Consider the following 25,729-nt stretch of genomic DNA (forward strand, 5'->3'; position numbering starts at 1 on the left):
ATTTTATCATAATCCATTCACATTTATACAGAAAATAAAACGAAACCAAGCTAGAATTTTTAATTAAAAATAAATCACTTATGCCAGGGTCCAGCCCCAGTGGATCCAGGGAATTCGAAGGGTGGACGGCGTTGGCGTGAGAAAAACTTATTTATTGATTGATATAAGAAATATAAGATTAGATTAGGAAGAAATAGTGTAGTAGGAAGATTAAGTGGAGGAAGAGGGCTGAATAGCTTGGATTATGCGGAAGACCAATAAAATTCCAGACAAGGAATTTGCACCATCTACGTTGGGCCACTGGTGCTCACTTGAATATCTAAGGGTGCCTCGCATTAGGCTCCCTTTCACGCGGGTCTTAACAGCCAGGGCAAGTAAGTAGACTTGGTGAGCCTCTGCGCCCCAGGTGGAAATTCAGCCTGAAATTAGAGTGAAGAGGAGAGGAAAGAGAGAGACACAGGGGAAACCAGTCCAGCAACTAGCTCCGGCCCCTATTGTTCAGAAGGCCTTTTATACTTTTGATAAAACATGGAGATCAATGGGTAACACAAAGTTATGCAGCGTTAGCAGTCCAGACTCTTATCAAAACCAGGCTTTTCTCTCTGCATACCTAATTGTATACACAAGTCTTAGGTAATTTACATCATCTTCCAGCCAAAAGGGCCAATTAACATTTTACAGCCTTTTTTCTGATAAGGGTTTGTCAACCAGAAGACTTATTTGAGTTGATCTTCCCAAGGTCTGGTGCCACTCTCAGAAAGCACTAAATAAAGTTACATTCTTACACAGCAAAGATACAGCAACTTATAACAAGTAGAGGGAGCACAGTGATTTCCAGCAAAAGAGAAGCAATTAACTCAAAAGTCTAGTGTTGCTAACATCAAAACTACTATGTATCTTTTTCTACATCCTGCTTACATTGAGTAACATCCTTCCAGGTGCCTAAAAGATAAGAATATGGAGGTCTGGCAGCAATCCTTGAGTCAACAGTGAAAACCCTCTACCAATATAATTTTTAACTCTTTAGAAAAGGCTTTATATCTTTAAGATGCTTTCAAGCTTTGTGCCTCTCCCGGTTGGGGGGCTGTAAGCAATTCACAAGCTGTAAGAGGTCTGGGGAACCTATTAGGCAAGCTAGAGAGCAATCAGAGGCAGTTAACTGAAACATCCCTTTCAAATGCAGAAGACTAAAGCCCTGATTTGACTTTTTCCAGAGAATATTAGAAAAGTGGAAAAGCAGAGCACAAAAGCCCGGCAGATTCTTATTTTTGAGGGGCTGGATGCTCAAGAAATTCCAGGGGGAAAACCTGAGGTCTGATTAGCCTTGCCATCAGAGCTCTTGCCGCATGACCTTGTCACTGGTGGAATTCCTCACGCTGGCCACCGGCACACTTATTAATTAAAAAGGTATTTATTGGGCATCTAATTTGTGCTGGATACCATTTTAGGTGCTGGGTATAGTGAAGTAATAAAGTTCCCCAAGCCCAAGGAGCTCATATTTCTAGTGGATGAGATAGAAAATGAACAAATGCATGATATAAAAATTACATAACATTAAAAACTTACATAACATAAATACTGTGTCACAAAATAAAAAATATTTTTGTAGAGAGTAAAACAAGATAAAAGGAGATAGGATGATGTTTTCAGTAGAATGCTGAAGGAAGATCTGCCTGTGAAGGTGATGTTTCAGCAGACTTCTGAACAAAGGGAAGGGGAGTGGTCTGTATAAAAATCTGGGGGAGGACCATGCAGCAGAAACAACAAATGCAGTGGGTCTGAAGAAGAGACAAATACTACAAGCTTTAAAAGACAGCAGGATGACACATGTGACTCTGAATAGAGGGAGAAATGAAAAGAGGTGTAGAAGAGGAAATGGTCAGACTATGTCAGGTCTTGGCAGCCATGGTGTGAGAGCTTTTGCTTTTGTTTTACTTATTTGTTTCTAAAAGCTGCTTTCCCATTCTGCCTTATACCTACTCGGTCTTTTTTTTTTGGCTGTGCTGGGTCTTTGTTCTCCACAGGCTTTTCTCTAGTCATGGGAAGTGAGGGCTGCTCTCTAGTTGCAGTATGTGGGTTTCTTTTGTTGCAGAGCATGGGCTGTAGGGTGCATGGGCTTCAGTAGTTGCAGCACATAAGCTCAGTGGTTGTGGCTATTGGACTTTAGAGCACAGGCTCAGTAGTTGTGTCACATGGACTTAGTTGCTCCATGGCATGTGGGATCTTTTAGACGAGGGATCAAACCCATGTCTCCTGCGTTGGCAGGCAGATTTTACTGCTGAGCCACCAGGGAAGCCCTTATTTGTTTTAAATGATAGGGAACCATTTGAAGGTTTTTAGTAGGACAGTATCATGACCTCATTTTGTGTTTTATTGTTGTCCCATAGCTTCCCTTGTGGCTCAGCTGGTAAAGAATCTGCCTGCAATCTGGAAGACCTGGGTTTGATCCCTGGGTTGGGAAGATCCCCTGGAGAAAGGAACGGCTACCCACTCCAGTATTCTGGCCTAGAGAATTCCATGGGCTGTATAGTCCATGGGGTTGCAAAGAGTTGGACACGACTGAGCGACTTTCACTTTCACATAGCTCTTAAATATTCCTTCTTGCTTTTTTTGTTTGTTTGTTTTTGTTCTCTCTGCTTTTCAGTTGTGGAAGTTTCTGTTGTCATATCCTCAAGCTCAAGGATTTTTTTCCTTAGCCTTGTCCAATTATTAATAAATCCATCAGAGGCATTTGTCATTTCTGTTACAGTGTTTTTCATCTCCAGCATCTAGTTTATTTTTTGGTTCTTTTCTTAGAATTTCCATATCTGCTTACATTGTGCTTGTGCTTAGTCACTCAGTCATGTCCAGCTCTTTGGACTGCAACCTGACAGTCTCCTCTGTCCTTAGAATTTTTCAGGCAAGAATACTGCAGTGGGTTGGCACCTCTCTTCTCCAGGGGATCTTCCTGGCCCAGAGATCAAAGGTACATGTACTGTGTCTCTTGCATCTGCTTACATTATCCATCTGTTTTGGGTGAGCCTGTGCTGCTGGACTGTGAATTTCACCAGTACTTCACAGGTGTTTCTCCACTTAGTTGGAATAGAGTGGCTAGAAGGGGCTGGATTTGAATGTTTCCCTTCTTTCAGGTAGATTAGGCTCTGCTAAAACTCCAGCAAGTTAAACTCTAGTATGGCAATTTCTGCTGAAGGGCTGGCCTTGTTAAGAAAAGAATGCCCTGGTATATTTCAGGGTGTTTCCTTTTCCCTTCCCCTTGCTGAAAGTCATAGAGGATTTTTCTCTGATATTTACTCTGAAGACTGGGTAGAGCTCCAACAGATAAAATTCACAAAATTTTGAGGAGGCCCTCTATGACTGGATTCCCCTGGGATTTTTAACTTGCATAATTGTCTACACTGAGCCTCCTGAAATTTATCAACTACAGTTTAGATTTTCCTACCCTGGCACTGGTTTTCACAGAACCACTGATTTTTCACAAATAAATTGAATTAGGATTCTTTGTATCAACCTGATCATTTCTCCAATTGGGGCAATTACTTTCCTGAGTCTAAGAAGTGCTGTCGAGTTTTCAGTTCACCTTTGTACTTGTTGTTGGGATAGAGTGGTGACTTCCTAGCCCCTGAAATGCCAGTCTGGAGGCTGCTGGTTTATGTTTTAAAAGATTTTCCTGGTGACTCTTTTGAGAATGTAATGTAGATAGGCAAGAATGGAAGCAGGGAGAATGTTCAGGAGGATAATTTCCTTAATTCAGATAGAGCCTTGGGTTAGAGTAGTAAACTGATGAAAAGCAATAAGATTTGTGGCAATGCTGGTGCCATTCATTGTAACAGAAAAACTTTGGCAGGGGAGAAATATTTCAGGAGGTGGGAGATGAAGAATACTATTATGAACACATTAAGTATGCCCATTAGTCATTCACATGATGGTGGTGTGGAATGACTGTGCACGGAGCTATGGGTATATCTTGGTTCTCCCATATAGATATAGATGCTGTTAACAGGGACTTAAGAAATTATTTATGAGGAGAATCTGAAGACGGAGCTGAGCACTGTCTGAAAGAAGGAAAAAGATTCAACAAAGGGGGTTGAGAAGGTACAGCCAGTGAGGTAGAAGGAAAACAGCATGTGATGTTTCAGCAGCCAGAGGAGACAAGAGAGATGTTGTGAACAACTGTCACCTGTTTCTGAGAGACAGTTGGATTTTCATAGATAGAAAAATGAGTATTCATTTGGCACTGGGAATGTTTCTGGTGACTTTTTTTTTTTTCCCCCCCACCATGTCATACAGCTTGTGAGATCTTAGTTCCCCAAGCAGGGACTGAACCTGGGCCATGGCAGAGAAAGTCCTGCATCTTAACCATTGGCCCACCAGCAAACTCCCTTTGTGACTTTGATAAGTGTGGTTTCCTTAGTCTGCTAAAGAGAAAAGCTTGATTATGATGTGTTTAAAAGTGAATGTAAGAACAGTTGGTGAAGAGATAATCTTAGAAAGGAGCTGGTTACTGTCCATCAGTAGGAAAGGCACAGATACAGTTAGATTTGTAAATGTGGGAGTAGCAAATGAACTAGTTTTCCTCTTACTGCCTCTTAGTTGAATAAAAGGACTCAGGTATCCCCTGAGAGTGATGATGTAGAAGGGGTGTTAATTCCAACAAGTACTGCTCCCAGTTAGATAATTCAACAGAAAACACATAATGTTCCATCAGGTTAGTACAAGACCACATGTTTTGATGATTGGGCAAAAATTGTTACAGCTTGGCTGGGAAGTTCTGATTCATCCACCATATTCACCAGACATTGCACATTCAGATTTCCATTTCTTTTGGTCTTTACAAAATTCTCTTAATGGAAAAAATTTTAATTCTCTGAAAGACTGTAAATGATACCTGGAACAGTTCATTGTTCATGAATAAAAAGTTTTGGGAAGATGGAATTGTGAAGTTGCCAGGAAAGTGGCAGAAGATAGTGAAAAAACTGGTGAGTACATTTTTTCAATAAAGTTCTTGGTGAAAATGAGAATATATCCTTTGTTTCTTTAAAAACAGAAGGAACTTTTTGGCTGGCCCTATAAACCAGCTTCAGATTAAGAAAGTGAGTAGAAGTAGGAAGGGTGAAACTGAGGACAAAATTAGTCAGGGAGCAATATGTGCAAAGCCTGAAGAGAACAGTACTTTGGGGGACTAAAATAGGGGGGCAAAATATAGAGTTTGAGTAGAGATAGGACCACATGTGACTGATTCTGTGGATCATAACAAACTGTGGAAAATTCTTAAAGAAGTGGGAATATCAGACCACCTTACCTGCCTCCTGAGAAAACTGTGTGCAGGTCAAGAAGCAACAGAACCAGACACAGAACAACAGACTGGATCCAAATTGGGAAGAGTACCTATCAAGGCTGTATATTGTCACCCTGCTTATTTAACTTTTATGCAGAGTACATCATGCAAAACGCCTGGCTAGATGAAGCTCAGGCTGGAATCAAGATTGCCGAGAGAAATATCAGTAACCTCAGATATTCAGATGACACCACCCTAATGGCAGAAAGTGAAGAGGAACTAAAGAGCCTCTTCAGTTCAGTCGCTCAGTCGCATCTGACTCTTTGTTACTTCGTGGACTGCAGCGCACCAGGCCTCCCCATCCATCACCAACATCCAGAGCTTACTCAAACTCATGTCCTTCGAGTCGGTGATGCCATCCAACCTTCTCATCGTTTGTCATCCCCTTCTCCTCCTGCCTTCAATCTTTCCCGGCATCAGGGTCTTTTCCAGTGAGTCTACCCCTTCATATCAGGTGGCCAAGGTATTAGAGTTTCAGCTTCAACATCAGTCCTTCCAATGAATATTCAGGACTGATTTCCTTTAGGATTGGCTAGTTTGATCTCCTTGTAGTCCAAGGGACCCTCAAAAGTCTTTTCCAACACCACAGTCTAAAAGAATCAGTTCTTCAGTGCTCAGCTTTCTTTATGGTCCAACTCTCACATCCATACATGATTACTGGAAAAAACCATAGCTTTGACTATGAAGACCTTTGTTGGCAAAGTAATATCTCTGCTTTTTAATATGCTGTCTAAGTTGGTCATAGCTTTTCTTCCAAGGAGCAAGTATCTTTGAATTTCATCGCTGCAGTCCCCATCTGCAGTGATTTGGGAGCCTAAGAAAATAGTCTGCCACTGTTTGCATTGTTTCCCCATCTATTGGCCATGAAGTGATGGGGCCAGATGCCATGATCTTTGTTTTTTGAATGTTGAGTTAAAAATCATCTTGATAAATTGAAAGAGGAGAGTGAAAAAGTTGGCTTAAAACTCAACCTTTTTGAAAATGAAGATTATGGCATTCAGTCCCATCATTTCACAGAAAATAGATGGGGAGAAAATGGAAATAGTGACAGACTTTATATCTTGGACTCCAAACTCACTCTGGATGGTGACTGCAGCCTTGAAATTAAAAGATGCTTCCTCCTTAGAAGAAAAACTATGACAAACCTATACAGTGTATTAAAAAGCAGAGACATCACTGCCAACAAAGGTCCATATAGTCAAAACTATGGTTTTTTTCCATTAATTATGTGAGAGTTGGACCATAAAGAAGGCTGAGGACTAAAGAACTGATGCCTTCCAACTGAGGTGTTGGAGAAGACTCTTGAGAATTCCTTGAACAGTAAGGAGATCAAACCAGTCAATCCTAAAGGTAATCAACCCTGAATATTCATTGGAAGGACTGATGCTGAAGCTGAAGCTCCATTACTTTGGCCAACTGATGGGACAAGCTGACTCAGTGGAAAAGACTGATGCTGGCAAAGATTTAGTGAGAAGGGGGCAACAGGGATGAGATGGTTGGATGGAACCATTGACTCAATGAACAAGAGTTTGAACAAACTCTGGGAGTTTCAGAAGGACAAGGAAGTCAAGTGTGTTGCAGTCCATGGCGTTGCAAAGAGTCTGATACGACTGAGCAGCTGAACAACAACATGATAACATGTGACTAAGGTGACCCATATTTATAAGTCCTTATTGTGTGCCAGGCATGTGTGAAAGGATTAAGAAACATAACCTCATTAGATGAATAATATTGTTATAACCATTGTAAAATAGGGAAATAGACCATAGAGACATGCTGCTGCTGCTGCTGCTAAGTCACTTCAGTCGTGTCCGACTCTCTGCGACCCCATAGACGGCAGCCCAGCAGGCTCTGCCGTCCCTGGGATTCTTCAGACAAGAACACTGGAGTGGGTTGCCATTTCCTTCTCCAATGCATTAAAGTGAAAAGTGAAAGTGAAGTCACTCAGTCATGTCCAAATCTTGGCGACCTCACAGACCGCAGCCTACCAGGCTCCTCCATCCATGGGATTTTCCAGGGAAGAGTACTGGAGTGAGAGACACTGCAGAAAGATTAAATAACTGCCTGATATTATTATTATAGAATTTACCACAGTTATTCTGATTACAGTTCAGTTCAGTCACTCAGTCGTGTCCGACTCTTTGCAACCCCATGAACCACAGCATGCCAGGCCTCCCTGTCCATGACCAACTCCCAGAGACCACCCAAACCCAAGTATATCAAGTTGGTGATGCCGTCCAACCATCTCATCCTTTGTTGTCCCCTTCTCCTCCTGCCCTCAATCTTTCCCAGCATCAGGGTCTTTTCAAATGAGTTAACTCTTTGCATCAGTGGCCAAAATATTGGAGTTTCAGCTTCAACATCTGTCCTTCTAATGAACACCCAGGACTGATCTCCTTTAGGATGGACTGGTTGGATCTCCTTGCAGTCCAAGTCTTCTCCAGCACCACAGTTCAAAAGCGTCAAATCTTCAGTGCTCAGCTTTCTTTATAGTCCAACTCTCATATCAGTACATGACTACTGGAAAAACCATAGCCTTGACTGGAGAAGGAAATGGCAACCCACTCCAGTACTCTTGCCTGGAAAATCCCATGGATGGAGGGTCCTAGTAGGTTACAGTTCATGGGGTCACAAAAAGTCAGACATGACGGAGCGACTTCACTTGACTAGACAGACCTTTGTTGGCAAAGTAATGTCTCTGCTTTTAATAGGCTGTCTAGATTGGTCATAACTCCTTCCAAGGAGAAAGCGTCAATTAATTTCATGACTGCAGTCACCATCTTCAGTGATTTTGGAGTCCCCCAAAATAAAGTCTGTCACTATTTCCACTGCTTCCCCATCTATTTGCCATGAAGTGATGCGACCGGATGCCAAGATCTTAGTTTTCTGAAAATTGAGCTTTAAGCCAACTTTTTCACGCGCCTCTTTTATTTCACCAAGAGGCTCTTTAGTTCTTTTTTGCTTTCTGCCATAAGGGTGGTGTCATCTGCATATCTGAGGTTATTGATATTTTCCCCAGCAGTCTTCATTCCAGCTTGTGCTTCCTCCAGCCCAGCGTTTCTCATGATGTACTCTGCATAGAAGCTAAATAAGCAGGGTGACAATATACAGCCTTGACGTACTCCTCTTCCTATTTGGAACCAGTCTGTTGTTCCATGTCCAGTTCTAACTGTTGCTTCCTGACCTGCATACAGATTTCTCAAGAGGCAGGTCAGGTGGTCTGGTATTCCCATCTCTCTGAGAATTGTCCACAGTTTATTGTGATCCACACAGTCAAAGGCTTTGGCATAGTCAATAAAGCAGAAATAGATGTTTCTCTGGAACTCTCTTGCTTTTTCGATGATCTGGCGAATGTTGGCAATCTGATCTCTGGTTCCTCTGCCTTTTCTAAAACCAGCTTAAACATCTGGAAGTTCACACTTCACGTATTGCTGAAGCCTCACTTGAAGAATTTTGAGCATTACTTTACTAGTGTATGAGATGAGTGCAATTGTGCAGTAGTTTGAGCATTCTTTGGCATTGCCTTTCTTTGGGATTGGAATGAAAACTGACCTTTTCTAGTCCTGTGGCCACTGCTGAGTTCTCCAAATTTGCTGACATATTGAGTGCAGTACTTTCACAGCATCATCTTTTAGGGTTTGAAATAGCTCCACTGGAACTCCATCACGCCCACTAGCTTTGTTCATAGTGATGCTTGCTAAGGCCCACTTGACTTCACATTCCAGGATGTCTGGCTCTAGGTGAGTGTGAGTGATAACACCATCGTGATTATCTGGGCCGAGAAGGTCTTTTTTGTACAGTTCTGATTATATGAACCCAAGTATTTACCCATTATACCTTTCAATATCTGTGATTTAGTAGGCCAAAGAATGGTCTGAACTTGATCCTGTTTCCAGTGTAGTGTTTTGAGGATTTTAAGCTAGGACATGAATAAGTAAATAAAATTTTTGTTTTAAAAATATCCCCCTTGCTACAGTTTATTGTGAAGAAGGTTTAGAGAAAGTGCCTTGAGATACAATTGAAAACTGTTTCATATTCTATGTGGAGTGCATGCTTATTTGGAGGGGGGTTCATGTTTGGGAACGCATGTAAGAATTAAAGATTTTAAAATTAAAAAAATAAAAAACTAAAAAAAAAAATTTTTTTTCATGGTTGAGTTTCTTGGATTTATTTTTGTTAATAAAAATAAATTTTAATTACTAATTTAAGTAATTAGGAGTTTGGGATTAACAGATACACACTCTTGTGTACAAAACAGCAAGCGAAGACCTACTGATTAACACAGGAAACTACACTCACCATTCTGTAGTAACCTATAATGGAAAAGAACCCAGAAAGAACACACATATACACATACACATATGTGTGCACACATGTATATAACTGAATCACTCTGCTGCACACCTGAAATCAACACGATGTTGCTAACCAACCACACTTTAATAAGATAAATAAGCTTTTAACAAGCTTTTTAGCATTATCAAAACACCATTATGACACACCCCTAAATGAACAGTATGTTAGTGGTGTCTAGCCGAAGACCACTAGGGACACACAGAATTAAGTTGGGTTTATTATATAGCAGCAAAACAGAATGCACACCATGTTGAACTATGGGATATTCTCAATAAGAGAGTGTTAGAAAGACTCATTAAAAGAATTTGATTACACATAATTTTATAAATAATTGTTACCTCTATAAAAATAAATTTAAAAATTATTTTTTAAAGAGAAGATAGGAAATTGTTCTCCATATACTTATTAGCAAATTGGTGGTAAATTTAATAGAATGTATGGTAATTTTCTAGTGAAAGTTGTTCTTAATCTCTCTGTGGTTTAGTTTTGACATTTATAAATCAAAATGATAATGATTCCCTCCTCATAGGAGTGTGAAAATAAAGTGTCAGTCTCTGTCGTGTCCAGCTCTTTGCGACTGCCAGGCTCCTCTGTCCATGGAATTCTCTAGGCAAAATTACTGGAGTGGGTTGTCATTCTCTTCTCCAGGGAATCTTCCAGGCTCAGGAATCGAACTCAGGTCTCCTGCATTGCTGGCAGATTCTTTATTGTCTGAACCATCAGGGAAGCCCATAGAAGTATAAAACAGTCAAATTGCATAGAATTGCACATAGTAAATACTCAGTACACCAAAATTGCATAGAATTGCACATAGCAAATACTCAATACATTTTATTTGTGATGATGATGATAATAAATTGACCCCTGTGATTCAAGCTTAAATTTTAATCAGTTTTTTCTTTTTTAAAATTTCATGTAATAGTTTTATCACAGAACTTATAGATGCAACTTCAGTATGCCATAGTATTATCAGACACAACTGAGTGACTAACACTTTGATTTTACTTTTTTCATGACACTGTACAATAAACTGAATAAACCACTGCCTTTTCTTCACTACCTTTATTTTCATTTTTTAGTTTATGGGAAAAACAGACGGAGATTATTATACTCTGGATGACATGTTTGTCTCCAAAGCAGCTGAGAGAGAACGTTTTGGTGAAGAGGAAGAGAATCAGAGGAAAAAAGCTATTGCTGAGCACCGGAGTCTTATTGCACAAATGGAAAAATGTCTGTATTGTTTTGACAGCTCTCAGTTTCCCAAGCACCTTATTGTTGCAATAGGTGTTAAGGTAAGAAACACAGTGATTATTGTCCTAAGGAAATGCTTCTTTCTCCATATGCTTCTAAGGTTCTCAGTAATCCGTCTCTTACTCTGTGTTTTATATATTTTCTTTTCTAAGTTCCCATGATTCTTAGAATTTTCTTTAGATTGAGTATAAATATTCAAATGATATGAAACTTATATTTCATGTAATTCCATTCTACAGATAGGCAGCATTGAGTTGTGCTTCAGGCCCTAGACTTTGGATCCAGACCACGTGGATTCAGACCCTTGCTCTGCCATTTCCCATCTGTGTGATCTTACTTTCATGATTGGCACTTAAGTCTCAGTATTAAAATCACTTCGGAGCTACTTACTTTAAAGTAGCTTCTGCTTCTTCCCTTACATTCTTATGAAATCTTTTTATTTCTTTATAGACTATCTCATAATTTGAAGAAGTTTATTGTACAGTTTCTGCTTGGTAACCCACTGGGGATTGGTTTTACAGTCCTTGTATATGAAAATCCACAGATGGTCAAGTCCCAGTCAGCCCTTCATATTTGTATTTTGTTTTACTTGTTGAGTGTCTCTCTCAGTAGTCTGTTAGTTCCATGAGTATAGGTAACTTTTACTTATCATTGTATACTTGCATATATCTCATTATATACCAAACATGTATGTTTACAGTCACTTCTTTTGATATTCTTGTTGTTCAGTCACCAGTTGTGTCTGACTGTTTGTGACCCCATTGACTGCAGCACACCAGGCTTCCCTGTCCTTCACTGTCTCCTGGAGCTTGCTCAGGCTCATGTCCATTTAGTCGGTGATGTCATCCAACCGTCTCGTCCCTGTCGTCCCCTTCTCAATAAATACTAAATATCACTTATTTAATAGCCGGTAATAATAGTCATTTATTTCAGCATTTGGCAATTTAATCCTTATGTTAAGTAAATAGTTATCATGTACCAGATGTATGCCAGAACCTAATTAGTCACTGGGGAAAAGTAGAGAATCGGATATACTTGTGTAGCTAGTTTTCTAGTGAAACAGAGCAGAGTAATGATTGCCCTGATTTAAGGAACTGTTGTTATGAAACAGATATAGAGAGGATATGTGGGAAATGATGGGAGGTTATTTTTTGAGAAGCTGATCTAAAAGGCTTCTCTGAGGAGATATTTTAAAGGTATGAAAGTAAAGCTATGAAAGATGAGAAGAAGCAAGCAACATGAAGATCTGAATGAGTAATGTTTCAGAAAAAGGTGTCAGTCAATGAGTGAAGACAAGAGGAAGGCATTTATGGAACAGAAAAAAAAAAAAAAAAACAAACCCAGAATAGCTAGAGTGGAGTGAGTGAGAAAAAGTGGTAGGAAAGGAAGTTGAATGAATGAATGCTAGTTTCAGAAACCAATATTGTGGAGAGTATACATATACATATTATTTGTTACACACACATACACAGTACCTTTGTAGCCAAAGAACTGGTATTGACTTTTTCATTCCAGTTCTAGTCTTTAATACCTTTAGGTCATTAAGACCATCAGTTTATCAGTTTGAATTTTGGTTTCTTTAACTTTTAATTTTTCGTTACCCTTCTTTTCCATTTCTTTGTTTTCCTCTAGACTTTATCAAAAGTGTGTGTGTGTGTGTTAGTTGCTTAGTCGTGTTTGAATCTTTGTGACCCCATGGACTGTAGTCTGCCAGGCTTCCCTGTCCATGGAATTCTCTAGGCAAGAATACTGGAGTGGGTTGCCATTCCCTTCTCCTAAGACTTTATCAAAAAGTAAAAGTAAAAAAGTCCATTCAAAATTTAATCAGTCAGAAACCCTTAACCAATCTTACCAGTTATTTGTGTTAATTTTCCCATGTTCTTTTCTAGACCATTAAATAAACATTTATATTTTCATAATTAGGACATTTTATATAAATATTTCATTCCCCTCAGTCTGGCCCCTACCTTTACGAAATGTAAGGATAAATTCACTTTAGTTCAGTAGCTCAATTGTGTCCGACTCTTTGCGACCCCATGGACTGCAACACGTCAGACCTCCCTGTCTATCACCAACTCCTAGAGTTTACTCAGGCTCATGTCCATTGAGTCAGTGATGCCATCCAACCATCTCATCCTCTACTGTCCCCTTCTCTCTCCTTCAGTCTTTCCCAGCATCAGGGTCTTTTCAAATGAGTCAGTTCTTCGCATCAGGTGGCCAAAGTTTTTGAGTTTCAGCTTCAACATCAGTCTTTCCAGTGAATATTCAGGACTGATTGCCTTTAGGATGGACTGGTTGGATCTCCTTGCAGTCCAAAGGACTCTCAGGAGTATTCTCCAGCACCACAGTTCAAAAGCATCAATTCTTCGGCACTCAGCTTTCTTTATAGTCCAGCTGTCACATCCATACATGAGTACTGGAAAAACCATAGCCTTGACCAGATGGACCTTTGTTGGCAAAGTAGTATCTCTCTACTTTTTAATATGTTGTCTAAGTTGGTCATAACTTTTCTTGTAAGGAGTAAGCATCTTTTAATTTCATGGCTGCAGTCACCATCTGCAGTGATTTTGGAGCCCCCAAAAATACAGTCTGTCACCATTTCCACTGTTTCCCCGTCTATTTGCCATGAAGTGATGGGATCAGATGCCGTGATCTTAGTTTTCTGAATGTTGAGCCAAAGCCTTTGACTGTGTGGATCACCACTCACTGTGGGCAGTTCTTAAAGAGATGGGAATACAGACCACCTGACCTGCCTCTTGAGAAATCGGTATGCAGGTCAGGAAGCAACAGGTAGAACTAGACATGGAACAGACTGGTTCCAGATAGGGAAAGGAGTACGTCCAGGCTGTATATTGTCACCCTACTTATTTAACTTAGCAGAGTATATCATGAGAAACGCTGGGCTGGATGAAGCAGAGACTGGAATCAAGATTGCTGGGAGATTGTCAGATATGCAGTTGACACCACCCTTATGGCAGAAAGTGAAGAACTAAAGAGCCTCTTGATGAAAGTAAAAGGAGAGTGAAAAAGTTGGCTTAAAGCTCAACATTCAGAAAACTAAGATTATGGCATCTGGTCCCATCACTTCATGGCAAATAGATGGGAAACAGTGGAAAAGAATAAATCAAAGTAACAAAGTTTTCAATAATTCTATATAAAAAGTTTGGGTATTTTTCAGTGACTTCATTTTCCCAAATGCACTGAAGACATGCTAGGTCCACACAGGCACAGAGGTGTGAAGTATACAAAACTTCTGTTTGCCTCCTGCTTCATAGACTGTGTCCCATAGTAGGCATTTCTCAATTAGTGACACAAACTGTTGGCCAGCAAAGAGACGTTTTCTATTTTCAACTCATATATTTTTACACAAATTCCTTTTCCTCTTCTACTGTGAGGTAATACACATTTTTCAATTAGAAGGTATTAAATTTTAATTGTAAAATTAATTTTCCAATTAAGGTTTTAAATCTTCTTTTTGTCTCTAACTTACTGAGCATCAGCTGGTTTGTTTCTTCCTCTTGGGCCAGTCATATAATTTTGATTTCATTTTAACGCTATTTGAATCATGTTATTAACACTATTTGAATAGATCCTTTCTTGATCTGTGCTTTATTGTGCTATCTTAGCTCTAACAAAATACTGTCTCAATTAGTTTCAGACTTTCATCTGTGAATATTTTAATATAGAGATGTTTGAAATATTGATTTGATGTAATTTCATCTGTTTCCTACAATATCTGACTGCTTATCCTATCTGTTGTAGACAATAGATTATTTTATTAATCTGAGTAAGCAATAAGATAATTAAGCAATAAGTAATTTCAAAGGAATTACTTTATGTTAGGTAGTAATAGTTAACAGTATTCTTTTTTTTTTTTTTAATTTTTTAAAGTTTAAAATCTTTAATTCTTACATGCATTCCCAAACATGAACCCCCCTCCCACCTCCCTCCCCATAACATCTTTCTGGGTCATCCCCATGCACCAGCCCCAAGCATTCTAAAGCAGTTCAGTCATACTCACTCTGCTTGAATTTCTAATATTTAAAGTTAATGTCTTAAATACAAATTTCTTAAGGAAGCTTTATTAGTACTCATTAGAGTCAGTTATTTTAGTTTCTGATCATAAATTGTCCCTACCTTTTCCTTTCTTAAAAATAAAAATGATCTATCCCTTTCTTGTCCTAACACTATCCTTTACTTTAAAAAGTGCTTTGATTTTTAATAAAAGACAGCATAAACAGATAGATTATTCCATGTTGCTGGGTTGTAAGAATCAATATTGTGAAAATGATCATACTACCAAGTGCGATCTACAGATTCAGTGTGATCCCTATCAAATTACCAGTGACGTTTTTCACAGAACTAGAACAAAAAAATTCACAATTGATATGGAAACACTAAAATAGCAAAACCAGCCTTGAGAGAGAAGAATAGGAACTGGAGGAATCAACTTTCCTGACGTCAGACTACACTACAAGGCTAGTCATCAAGACAGTATGGTATGGCACAAATACAGAAATATAGACCAGTGAAATAAGATAGAGAGCTTAGAGATAAAACCACACACCTATGGGTACCTACTACTTTTTGACAAAGCAGCAAGAATATACAGTGGGGCAAAGATAGCCTCTTGGATAAGTGGTGCTGGGAAAACTGAACAGCCACACAGCTACATATAAAAGAATGAAATTAGAATTCTTACCAATACCATAGACAAAGATAAAATCAAAATTAATTAAAGACCTACGTATAAGATCAGAAACTATAAAGCCTTTAGAGGAAAACACAGGCAGAATACTCAATGACATAAAGCAAGATCCCCTGTGACCCACCTAGTAGAGTAATGGAAATAAAAATAAACAAGTGGGACCTCATTAAACTTAAAAGCTTTCACACAAAGCAAAGGAAACTACAAACATGGTGAAAAGACAACCCTCAGAATGGGGGAAAATAATAGCAAATGAAACAATTGACAAAGGATTAATTTCCAAATACACAAGCAGCTCATCAACTCAATATCAGAAAAACAAACAACCCAATCAAAAAGTGGGGAAAAGACCTAAACAGACATTTCTCCAAAGAAGACATATAGATAGCTAACACATGAAAAGGTGCTCAACATCACTCATTATTAGAGAAATGCACTTGTTTGTGGGTTGTGACCTGGGGATGTATGTCCTAACGACAGTGTACCTTCAGGTTTTACTTGTCTTGTTGTGTTTTCTTCTTTATGTATTTAGTTGCAGAATATCGTTTCTGCTAGTATTCAGGTTGTTCTTATAGATAGTTGCTCTGTAATTAGTTGTAGTTTCGTTAACGGCTGTAGGAGGTGAATTCAGGGTCTTCCTGCTCCACCATCTTGGTCACCTCTCCAATGCTTATTCCTGATATTGCTTTTAATTGTGAATATTGTTGTGATTTAACTGTAAATTTAAATATATATATACACCCATATTCGTATACACTCCTAGTTTTTCACTCAAATACCAAAGAATTTAAAATTTGCGTTATTTTGTAAAGCAATTAATCAGTTAATAGACAAATATTATTCAGTTAATTCTCTTATATAAATTTTTTTAGCTAAAACCTAACCAAAAAGTTATAGAAAATAAGATCAAGCCACTTTGAAGGATATTTATGGTCCTTATGAATACCTTTTGCTTTCTATATGTATAGTAATTGACCTTTTTGACCTTTTTTAAAAAAATACAGTTTGTGTAAAATGGAGAAATAGTGCCAGCTTCTAGGTAATGCATAGAACTTAACCAGTGCTGTAAAGCCATGTAGAAGTTATGTCTCTTTTCTTAGCTAATGAGGAATAGGCATCAGTTTAACTTCCATTTCATTACCAGGTCTTGTATGGCTTTTTTTTTTTTCCCTTGCAAAATTTGTGTTGTTTCATGAGCTCTGAAGACATGTAGCTTTCTCAGATGAAGGATAGAATGTCAGTCATTCTCCCTTTTGGTAAGTTTCATCTTTGAGGTATCTTAGTCAAAATTGAGACTTCTGCAATAAATTTCTGGTTTATTAAAAGGTATCTTCATGGCTTTAAAAATTTTAAATAGTGAATATTTTCAAAATATTAAAGTATAGTATATTATGACCAGGTATATTTTATTAAATGTTAGCCATATTGACCTATGAGGGGCTCATCTTTCAGAACTGAGAATGAATAGCAATAGCATTTCACCTTTGCATCTTTTTTCCCCATAGGTTTATTTATGTTTACCCAATGTACGATCTCTTACTGAAGGGCACTGCTTGATAGTCCCTTTGCAGCATCATAGGGCAGCTACGTTATTGGATGAAGACATCTGGGAGGAAATTCAGGTCAGCATGATAATGCTCATAATCTTTGTTATGATCCAGAGCAATTTTTACACACTATTGTGACAAATTCTAACAAGTTTTATACCTTCATTCAATGATTTTACATTCTAAATTTAAACACATATACATTTCCATAGTTGTGTATACCTGTGGGTTATGATGTTTTCACCACTCACTACCTTTTTACTTTATTGAAAGTTTTAAACAAATATTTTTAATGAGGTATGATTGTCATATAATGTACTAGTTTCAGGTATACAACTGATAGCTTTTGGCTACTAAATGAACTTTGACCAGCTAATTATATTTATTTAAAATAAAAATCAGTGTAAGATTTCTAATATTTGCTTTTGTGGAACATGAAATAATCATTTTTGCCAAGGTAAGCTAATAAATTACAGCCAAAAAGAAGGATGTTTTCAGATAATAGAAAGTAGTTTTTGGAAGATAGTGATTTATACTTAGTGATTGTCATATTTGCCTATAATGGCATTAACATTTTCTGCTACTATGATGTTGTCATGATTTTGTTACCAGGCTAAATTTCCATACTTTTCCCTTATAGCCTGAGTGACATTTGGATTCAAGGATTTTGTGTGTGTGGTGGTGGAGGGGGGTTGGTAAATCTTCAAGAAATTGAAAGGCACAACATGGGTGAAATTGCTGCTAAGTAATTTCAAGATCTTATACTCACCAAAACAGGAAGAGAGAAAAAAGGCACTTGTTTTTCCAATGGTTGACAAGTGAATAGGGGTTATAAGAACCCCTAATTAGAAATCATGAAAATTTTAAGACTTTGTAAGAGACTAGTCGTGGGTCTCTTTAGAAAACGGGTCATGGTAGAGAGTTCTGATAAAATGTGTTCCACTGGAGAAGAGAATGGCAAACCACTTCAGCATTCTTGCCTTGAGATCCCCATGAACAGTATGAGAAGGCGGAAAGATATGACACTAAAAGATGAACTTTCCAGGTCCAATAGCCCAATATGCTACTGGAGAAGAGTGGAGAAATAGCTCCAAAAGGAATGAAGAGGCTGAGCCAAAATGGAAACAGCACCCAGTTGTGGATATGTCTTGCAGTGAAAGTAAACTCTGATGCTGTAAAGAACAGTATTGCATAGGAAACTGGAATGTTAGGTTCATGAATCAAGGTAAACTGGAAGTGGTCACACAGGAGATGGCAAGAGTGAACATTGACAGTTTAGCAATCAGTGAGCTAAAATTGACTGTAATGGGTGAATTTAATTCAGATGACCATTATATCTACTCCTGTGGGTAAGAATCCCTTAGAAGAAATGGAGTAGCCCTCACAATGAACAAGAGAGTCCAAAATGCAGTACTTGGGTGCAGTCTCAAAAATGACAGAATGATCTCTGTTCATTACCAAGGCATACCATTCAATATCACAGTAACCCAAGTCTATGGCCAGACCAGTAATTGTAAAAAAGCTGAAGTTGAATGGTTCTATAAAGACCTACAAGACCTCCTGGAATTAACACCACAAAGAGATGTCCTTTTCATCATAGGGGACTGGAATGCAAAAATAAGAGGTCAAGAGATAACCTGGAGTAACAGACAAGTTTGGCCTTAGAGTAGAAAAGGAAGCAGAGCAAAGGCTAACAGAGTTTTGCCAGGAGAACACACTAGTCATAGCACACACCCTCGTCCATCAACACAAGAGACCTTTCTACACATGGAGATCACCAGATGGTCAATAGCAAAATCAGACCGATTATATTCTTTGCAGTCAAAGATGGAGAATCTCTACATAGTCATCAAAAACAAGATCGGGAGCTGACCGTGCCTCAGACCATGAACTTACTGCAAAATTCAGGCTTGAAGAAAGCAGGGAAAACCATTAGGCCATTCAGATATGACCTAAATCAAATCCCTTACCTTTATTCAGTGGAAGTGATAAATAGATTCAAGGAATTAGATCTGATAGACAGAGTGTCTTAAAAATTATGGACAGAGGTAACATTGGACAAGAGATGGTGATCAAGACCATTCCCAAGAAAAAGAAATGCAAAAAGGAAAATGATCATCTGAGGAGGCCTTACAAAGAGCTGAGAAAAGAAGAGAAGCAAAAAGCAAAGGCAAAAAGGAAAGACAGACCCATCTGAATGCAGAGTTCCAAAGACTAGCAAGGGGGGATATTGTTCACCTTCCTAAGTGAACAATGCAAAGAAACAGGAACACAACAGAATGGGAAAGACTAGAGATCTCTTCAAGAAACTTTAAGATAACCAAGGGAACATTTCATGCACAAATGGGCACAATAAAGGACAGAAATGGTTTGGAATTAACAGAAGCAGAAGATATTAAGAAGTTGCAAGAATACACAGAAGAACTGTACAAGAAAGATTTTCATGATCCAGATAACCACAATAGTATGATCACTCAGCTAGAGCCAGGTGTCTTGGAGTGAAGTCAAGTGAGCCTTAGGAAGCATCACTGCGAAAGAAGCTAGTGGAGGTGATGGAATTCCAGCTGAGCTATTTCAGATCCTAAAAGATGATGTATTAAAGTGCTAAATTCAGTATGCCAGCAAATATGGAAAAGTCAGCATGGCCACAGGACTGTAAAAGGTGTTTTCATTCAAGCCCCAAAGAAGGGCAATGCAAAAGGATGTTCAAACTACTGCACAATTGCATTCATTTCACATACTAACAAAGTAATGCTCAAAATTCTCCAAGCCAGGCTTCACAGTACATGAATTGAGAACTCCCAGATGTTGAAGCTGGATTTAGAAAAGGCAGAGGAACCAGAGATCAAATTGCCAACATCCATTGGATTATAGGAAAAGCAAGAGAATTTCAGAAAAACATCTACTTTTACTTCATAGCCTATGCTAAAGCTTTTGTCTGTGTGGATTACAACAAACTTTGGAAAATTCTTAAGGAGATGGGAATACCAGCCCACCTTACTGCCTCCTGTGAAACCTATATGCAGGTCAAGAAGCAACAGTTGGAACCTGACATGGAAAAAAGGACTGGCTCAATTTTGGGAAAGGAGTATGTCAAGGCCATCTATTGTCATCCTGCTTATTTAATTTATATGCATAATACATCAGGAGAAATGCTAGTCTGGATGAACCATGAGATGGAATCAAGACTGCTGGGAGAAGTATCAATAACTTCAGATATTCAGATGACACCTTTATGGCATAAAGGGAAGGAGAACTAAAGAGCCTCCTGATGAAAGTGAACGAGGAGAGTGAAAAAGCTGCCTTAAAACTCAACATTCAAAAAACTAAGATCATGGCATCTGGTCCCATCATTTCATGGCAAATAGATGGGGAGACAATGGGAACAGTGACAAACTTTATTTTCTTGGGCTCCAAAATCACTGCAGATGGTGACTGCAGCCATGAAATTAAAAGACACTCCTTGGAAGAAAAGCCATGACAAACCTAGACAGCATATTAAAAAGCAGAGATGTTACTTTGCCGACAAAGTAATAGTTAAAGTCCATTAGTCAAAGGTATGGTTTTTCCGGTAATTATGTATGGATGTGAGAGTTGGACCATAAAGAAAGCTGAGCACAGAAGAAGTGATGCTTTTAAACTGTGGTGTTGGAGAAGACTCTTGACAATCTCTTGGACTGCAAGGAGATCTAACCAGTCCATTCTAAAGGAAAGCTGTCCTGAATATTCATTGGAAGGACTAATGCTAAAGCTGAAACTCCAGTACTTTGGCCACCTGATGCAAAGAACTGACTCATTGGAAAAGACCCTGATGCTGGGAAAGATTGAAGGCAGGAGGAGAAGGGGATGACGGAGAATGAGATGATTGGATGGCGTCACTGGCTCGATTGACATGAGTTTGAGCAAGTTGCAGGAGCTGGTGATGGACAGGGAATCCTGGCAGGCTGCAGTTCATGGGGTCACAGAGAGTCAGACTCGACTGTGCAACTGAACTGAACTGAACCTGAAATTATACCATTAAACTAATATTTTTAAGTCTTTATATATATGTATATATGAGAAGTACATAAAAGTATGTGTGTGTCCTCCTTGAGGCTAATGGTATGATGTTTATACATTTTATAATATTGAACTATTTTTGCATCACTACTAGTTTAGTGATTTTAAGGTTTCATTCGTAACCCATGATATCTTAAGTCTATCTTATTTGCTGTTGTCCAGATAGACACTAGAACAGTCATCCAACAGTTAAACCAGAAAAGACTTATGAAAAAATCTGAAGTAAAGAATTTATTAGGTAATCTTTAGAGTATCTAAATTTTTATTGTTGTTGCTGTTGTATTTAATCCACTTTTTCATTTTTAAAAAAAATTGGTCTTCAGGTATATAGTTCCATTCTAGTAATTATTTTCCTCTTTCTAATGTTATAAAATTCTCACCACAGAACTAAGTGATTATTCAATATATAACAGTTAATTGAAAATATGCATAATAAATAAAAATTCACAAATATGCTAAGTTAACAAAATAAAGACAATCTTTAAAATTATATTATAAAGCCAAACATACTTTCCATTTGGCTGTTTTTTTGTATATGTATTATTAGACATGTGAAGATAACTATCTGGGATATAGTTGAATGGGATAATAGAGTTATCTGTTGTCATTTTCTGATTTGTCTGAAACAGTTTGAGTTATATCACTGGTGTCTTCTTCACTGTTGTTGCAAACAGCACCTAATTCACAATACGTTGAGACAGCTAATTTCTTATATCATCATCCATTGTGGAAGACTGCCTTCAAGAAATAATTCAGGCATTCAGATTTCTTCCATGATTAGCTTCTCCTGTGGTGCAATTCTTCTCTTTCAGACTCTTGGTTTGAAGAAAATAGACGTGAGAAGACACCTTTTTGATAACTTTTGATAACTCTTTCAACACATCATTTCCATATACATTACCCAGAACTAAACATAGCCCCACTTAAGTCCCAGAGATACAGGGAAGTTTAGACTTCTTGTTTGCTCGAGAAGAAAAAAATGATACAATTTAGTGAACACAGCCTTTAGGGGGAAGCATTTTTATATACAGATAACAGATTGGAGGCATGGGAAGTATAAAACTTAAATGATCGATTTTATCATATAGATATTTATACCTATATTTTATTATTATTTTTATCATAATTTAACTATATTGTATGTACATTGTCACCATTAATGTGATTTTAGAAAGTATAATAACAAAGTCAGACAATTTTAAAAAGGTGAACCAATTGTCTATAATCATCTATAATGATTTAGTTGACAGTCACCTACCATGAGATCATAGGTATTAGCTAAGACTTCAGCAGCAAATTATCTGAAGTAAAGAGACTATGCTGAACTTATACTTAGCTGTGGTTAGGAAGGCATAGTGACTCCTCTATCTGTTGCTTCTTAGGTAACATTTTAGTTCCTGTTAAATTACCATTATTTGATTTTTTCCCCCTACTTGCTCTTGTTTATATATAAAAAGAGTGAAGTGGAAAATAGAATAGTGATGAAGGATCAGTATTAAATAGTCAGAGGAGACCTCATGGGAATCTAGAACTCCCACTCCCTACCCAGCAGTAATTTGTATCCTTTCTCTGTTTTGGATGTCAAGAGAGGCTTGAATGGCAAACCTGAACTGCTGTCTCTACATGGCAGTAATAAGGCAGGGTCTTAACATAACCTGGTTGAATCTTGAGGAACTTATGCTGAATGAAAATTTGCAAGTGAAGGGTTCAGTTCAGTTCAGTCGCTCAGTCGTGTCCAACTCTTTTCGACCCCATGAATCGCAGCTCGCCAGGCCTCCCTGTCCATCACCAACTCCCAGCATTCACTTAGACTCATGTCCATTGAGTCAGTGATGCCATCCAGCCATCTCATCCTCCGTCATCCCCTTCTCCTCCTGCCCCCAATCCCTTCCAGTATCAGAGTTTTTTCCAATGAGTCAACTCTTCGCATGAGGTGGCCAAAGTACTGGAGTTTCAGCTTCAGCATCATTCCCTCCAAAGAAATCCCAGGGCTGATCTCCTTCAGAATGGACTGGTTGGATCTCCTTGTAGGACACATACAAAGGGAACCAGCGAATGAAGTTACTTTGAGGTCAGAAAAACAACTGGAAGTGAATTCTGCTTGTCTCACTGAACTTTCAGGGATGCCTACCTGCTCAGAGTACTTACTTTTGGTTTTTGGTTGTTTTTGTATGATTTTACTGTTCAGTTCAGTTCAGTTGCTCAGTCGTGTCCGACTCTTTGAGACCCCATGAATCGCAGCACGCCAGGCCTCCCTGTCCATCACCAGCTCCCGGAGTTCACTCAAACTCACGTGGATCGAGTCAGTGATGCCATCCAGCCATCTCATCCTCTTTCATCCCCTTTTCCTCCTGCCCCCAATCCCTCAGCATCAGAGTCTTTTCTGATGAGTCAGCTCTTCGCATGAGGTGGCCAAAGTACTGGAGTTTCAGCTTTAGCATCATTACTTCCAGAGAACACGCAGGACCGATCTCCTTTAGAATGGACTGGTTGGATCTCCTTGCAGTCCAAGGAACTCTCAAGAGCCTTCTCCAATACCACAAGTCAAAAACATCAATTCTTCAGCACTCAGCTTTCTTCACAGTCCAACTCTCACATCCATACATGACCACTGGAAAAGTGATTTTACTGTTAGTTGTATGTAATTTACCACGTAGTTTTGATTTTATCACTTCCTTTTCTTAGTTTACTGAAACTGTTTGTGATATATACATAATACTGAGCAGAGTGAGTTTCAGGTAAAAAAAAAATGTTGCTTAGCTATGTGAAATGTGGTAGATTTAGAAAGTAAGGTAACTGTAAGATAATATTATAGAATTCCAACATTGTTTAATATTTCTTTTTTATTTTAAAATAATTTGCTACACTTTTTATTGTTTTCATATTTTGAATCTCCTATCATTGCTTTATTTACCTAGCATTTTGCTTTCTTCAGATGTTTAGAAAATCGTTGGTGAAAATGTTTGAAGATAAAGGATTGGACTGTATCTTTTTAGAAACAAATATGAACATGAAGAAACAGTACCATATGGTTTATGAATGTATTCCTCTCCCAAAGGAAGTGGGTGATATGGCTCCCATCTATTTTAAGGTATTTATAAGTCTTTACATACATATTTATTTTTTACTGTATTATGGTTTTATGAATAGTTATATTTATTCTGATATTTTTCTTCCCTGGTGGCTCAGATGGTAAAGCATCTGTCTACAGTGTGAGAGACCTGGGTTCGATCCCTGGGTTTGGAAGATTCCCTGGAGAAGGAAATGACAACCCACTCCAGGACTCTTGCCTTGAAAATCCCATGGACGGAGGAGCTTGGTGCAGGCTACTGTCCATGGGGTCGCAGAGAGTTGGGCACAACTGAGCGACTTCACTCATACTTATCAAATTTTATATCATTAAAAAATGATTTAAAGCACAAAAGATTCTGCTGTTTAAATTTTTGAAGAAAGAAATTTGAAATTTTGACCTTTAAAAGCATGCTTATTTATAAGTGTGAATATACTAGCAAATAGTAATTAATAACTTCTATGTTAATTTCTCAAATGAAAAATCAGAGTTTTACCTTGAAGTACTTTCAAGTTTAAAATTATAGTCATAACTCTAGAAAACTTAACATTGAAGTTCATCAGAGTCAGAGATGGTTATATGCAAACAGTACAAATTACAATTGCTGAGATAAGTTATTGCTGTAAGTCTTAGTATTTAATATTTCATCATGCTGTTTGTAAAAAGAAACCAAAATCTAACCTTACCATGCATTTTTGAAGATTTCAATAAATGATTAGAGTTCTTAAACAATTAGGTTTCATTTTAATGTTCGAGCATGCATCCGTGTGTGCTCAGTCGCTAAGCCATGTCTGACTGTTTTGTGACCCCATGGACTGTAGCCTGCCAGGCTTCTCTGTCAATGGGATTTCCCAGGAGTGTGTTGTCATTTCCTTCTTCAGGTGTCTTCCTGACCCAGGGATCAAATCTGGGTCTCTTGCTTAGCCAGGTGGTTTCTTTACCATGGAGCCACTAGGAAAGCCCATAATGTTCAGGCAGGTTAGGCTAAATAACCTTTCTTTAATACTGACCTGAGTGCAGTATAATTTATGGACTAATATAAATTTGTAAATGTAGAACTATATATGGAATAGTAACATCTACATTTTAAAAAGATAATGTTTTGTTGAGGTGATATAGAAACTTGCAAAGTTTAGACAGTGTAGGATTGTAAAGTTGATTAATATGGACTACAAATCCCAGTAAAAAGGATTATTTTTAAAAAAGAATTATGAAACCTATTAAGGTTGATGAGGTGGTGAAATCTACTTTTCCTGTAGAAATTTTGAAAACCAATCTGATTATTTGCTTTGAAATGTCATACTATTAAAATACAGACAAGCCAGATAATCTGCAACTCCATATCAGTCCTGTATTAAACAGAATAAATTGAGAAAGAGATTATTATGCTTTTCTTCAGTATC

General features: G+C 38.2%; 1 protein-coding gene across 2 annotated transcripts in view; it reads left to right on the forward strand.

Moving 5' to 3' along the window:
• Positions 1-25,729, forward strand: part of CWF19L2 (CWF19 like cell cycle control factor 2) — a 156,959-nt gene that overhangs the window by 97,395 nt on the left and 33,835 nt on the right. For both annotated transcript variants that reach the window (XM_012095379.4, XM_060399260.1), the window contains exons 13-15: positions 10,771-10,983; positions 17,156-17,272; positions 24,192-24,347. In XM_012095379.4, the coding sequence (XP_011950769.2) occupies positions 10,771-10,983; positions 17,156-17,272; positions 24,192-24,347 (486 nt within the window). The remainder of the gene's footprint in view (positions 1-10,770; positions 10,984-17,155; positions 17,273-24,191; positions 24,348-25,729) is intronic.

The sequence above is a fragment of the Ovis aries genome, chromosome 15, assembly GCF_016772045.2.
Source record: "Ovis aries strain OAR_USU_Benz2616 breed Rambouillet chromosome 15, ARS-UI_Ramb_v3.0, whole genome shotgun sequence".
NCBI lineage: Eukaryota > Metazoa > Chordata > Mammalia > Artiodactyla > Bovidae > Ovis > Ovis aries.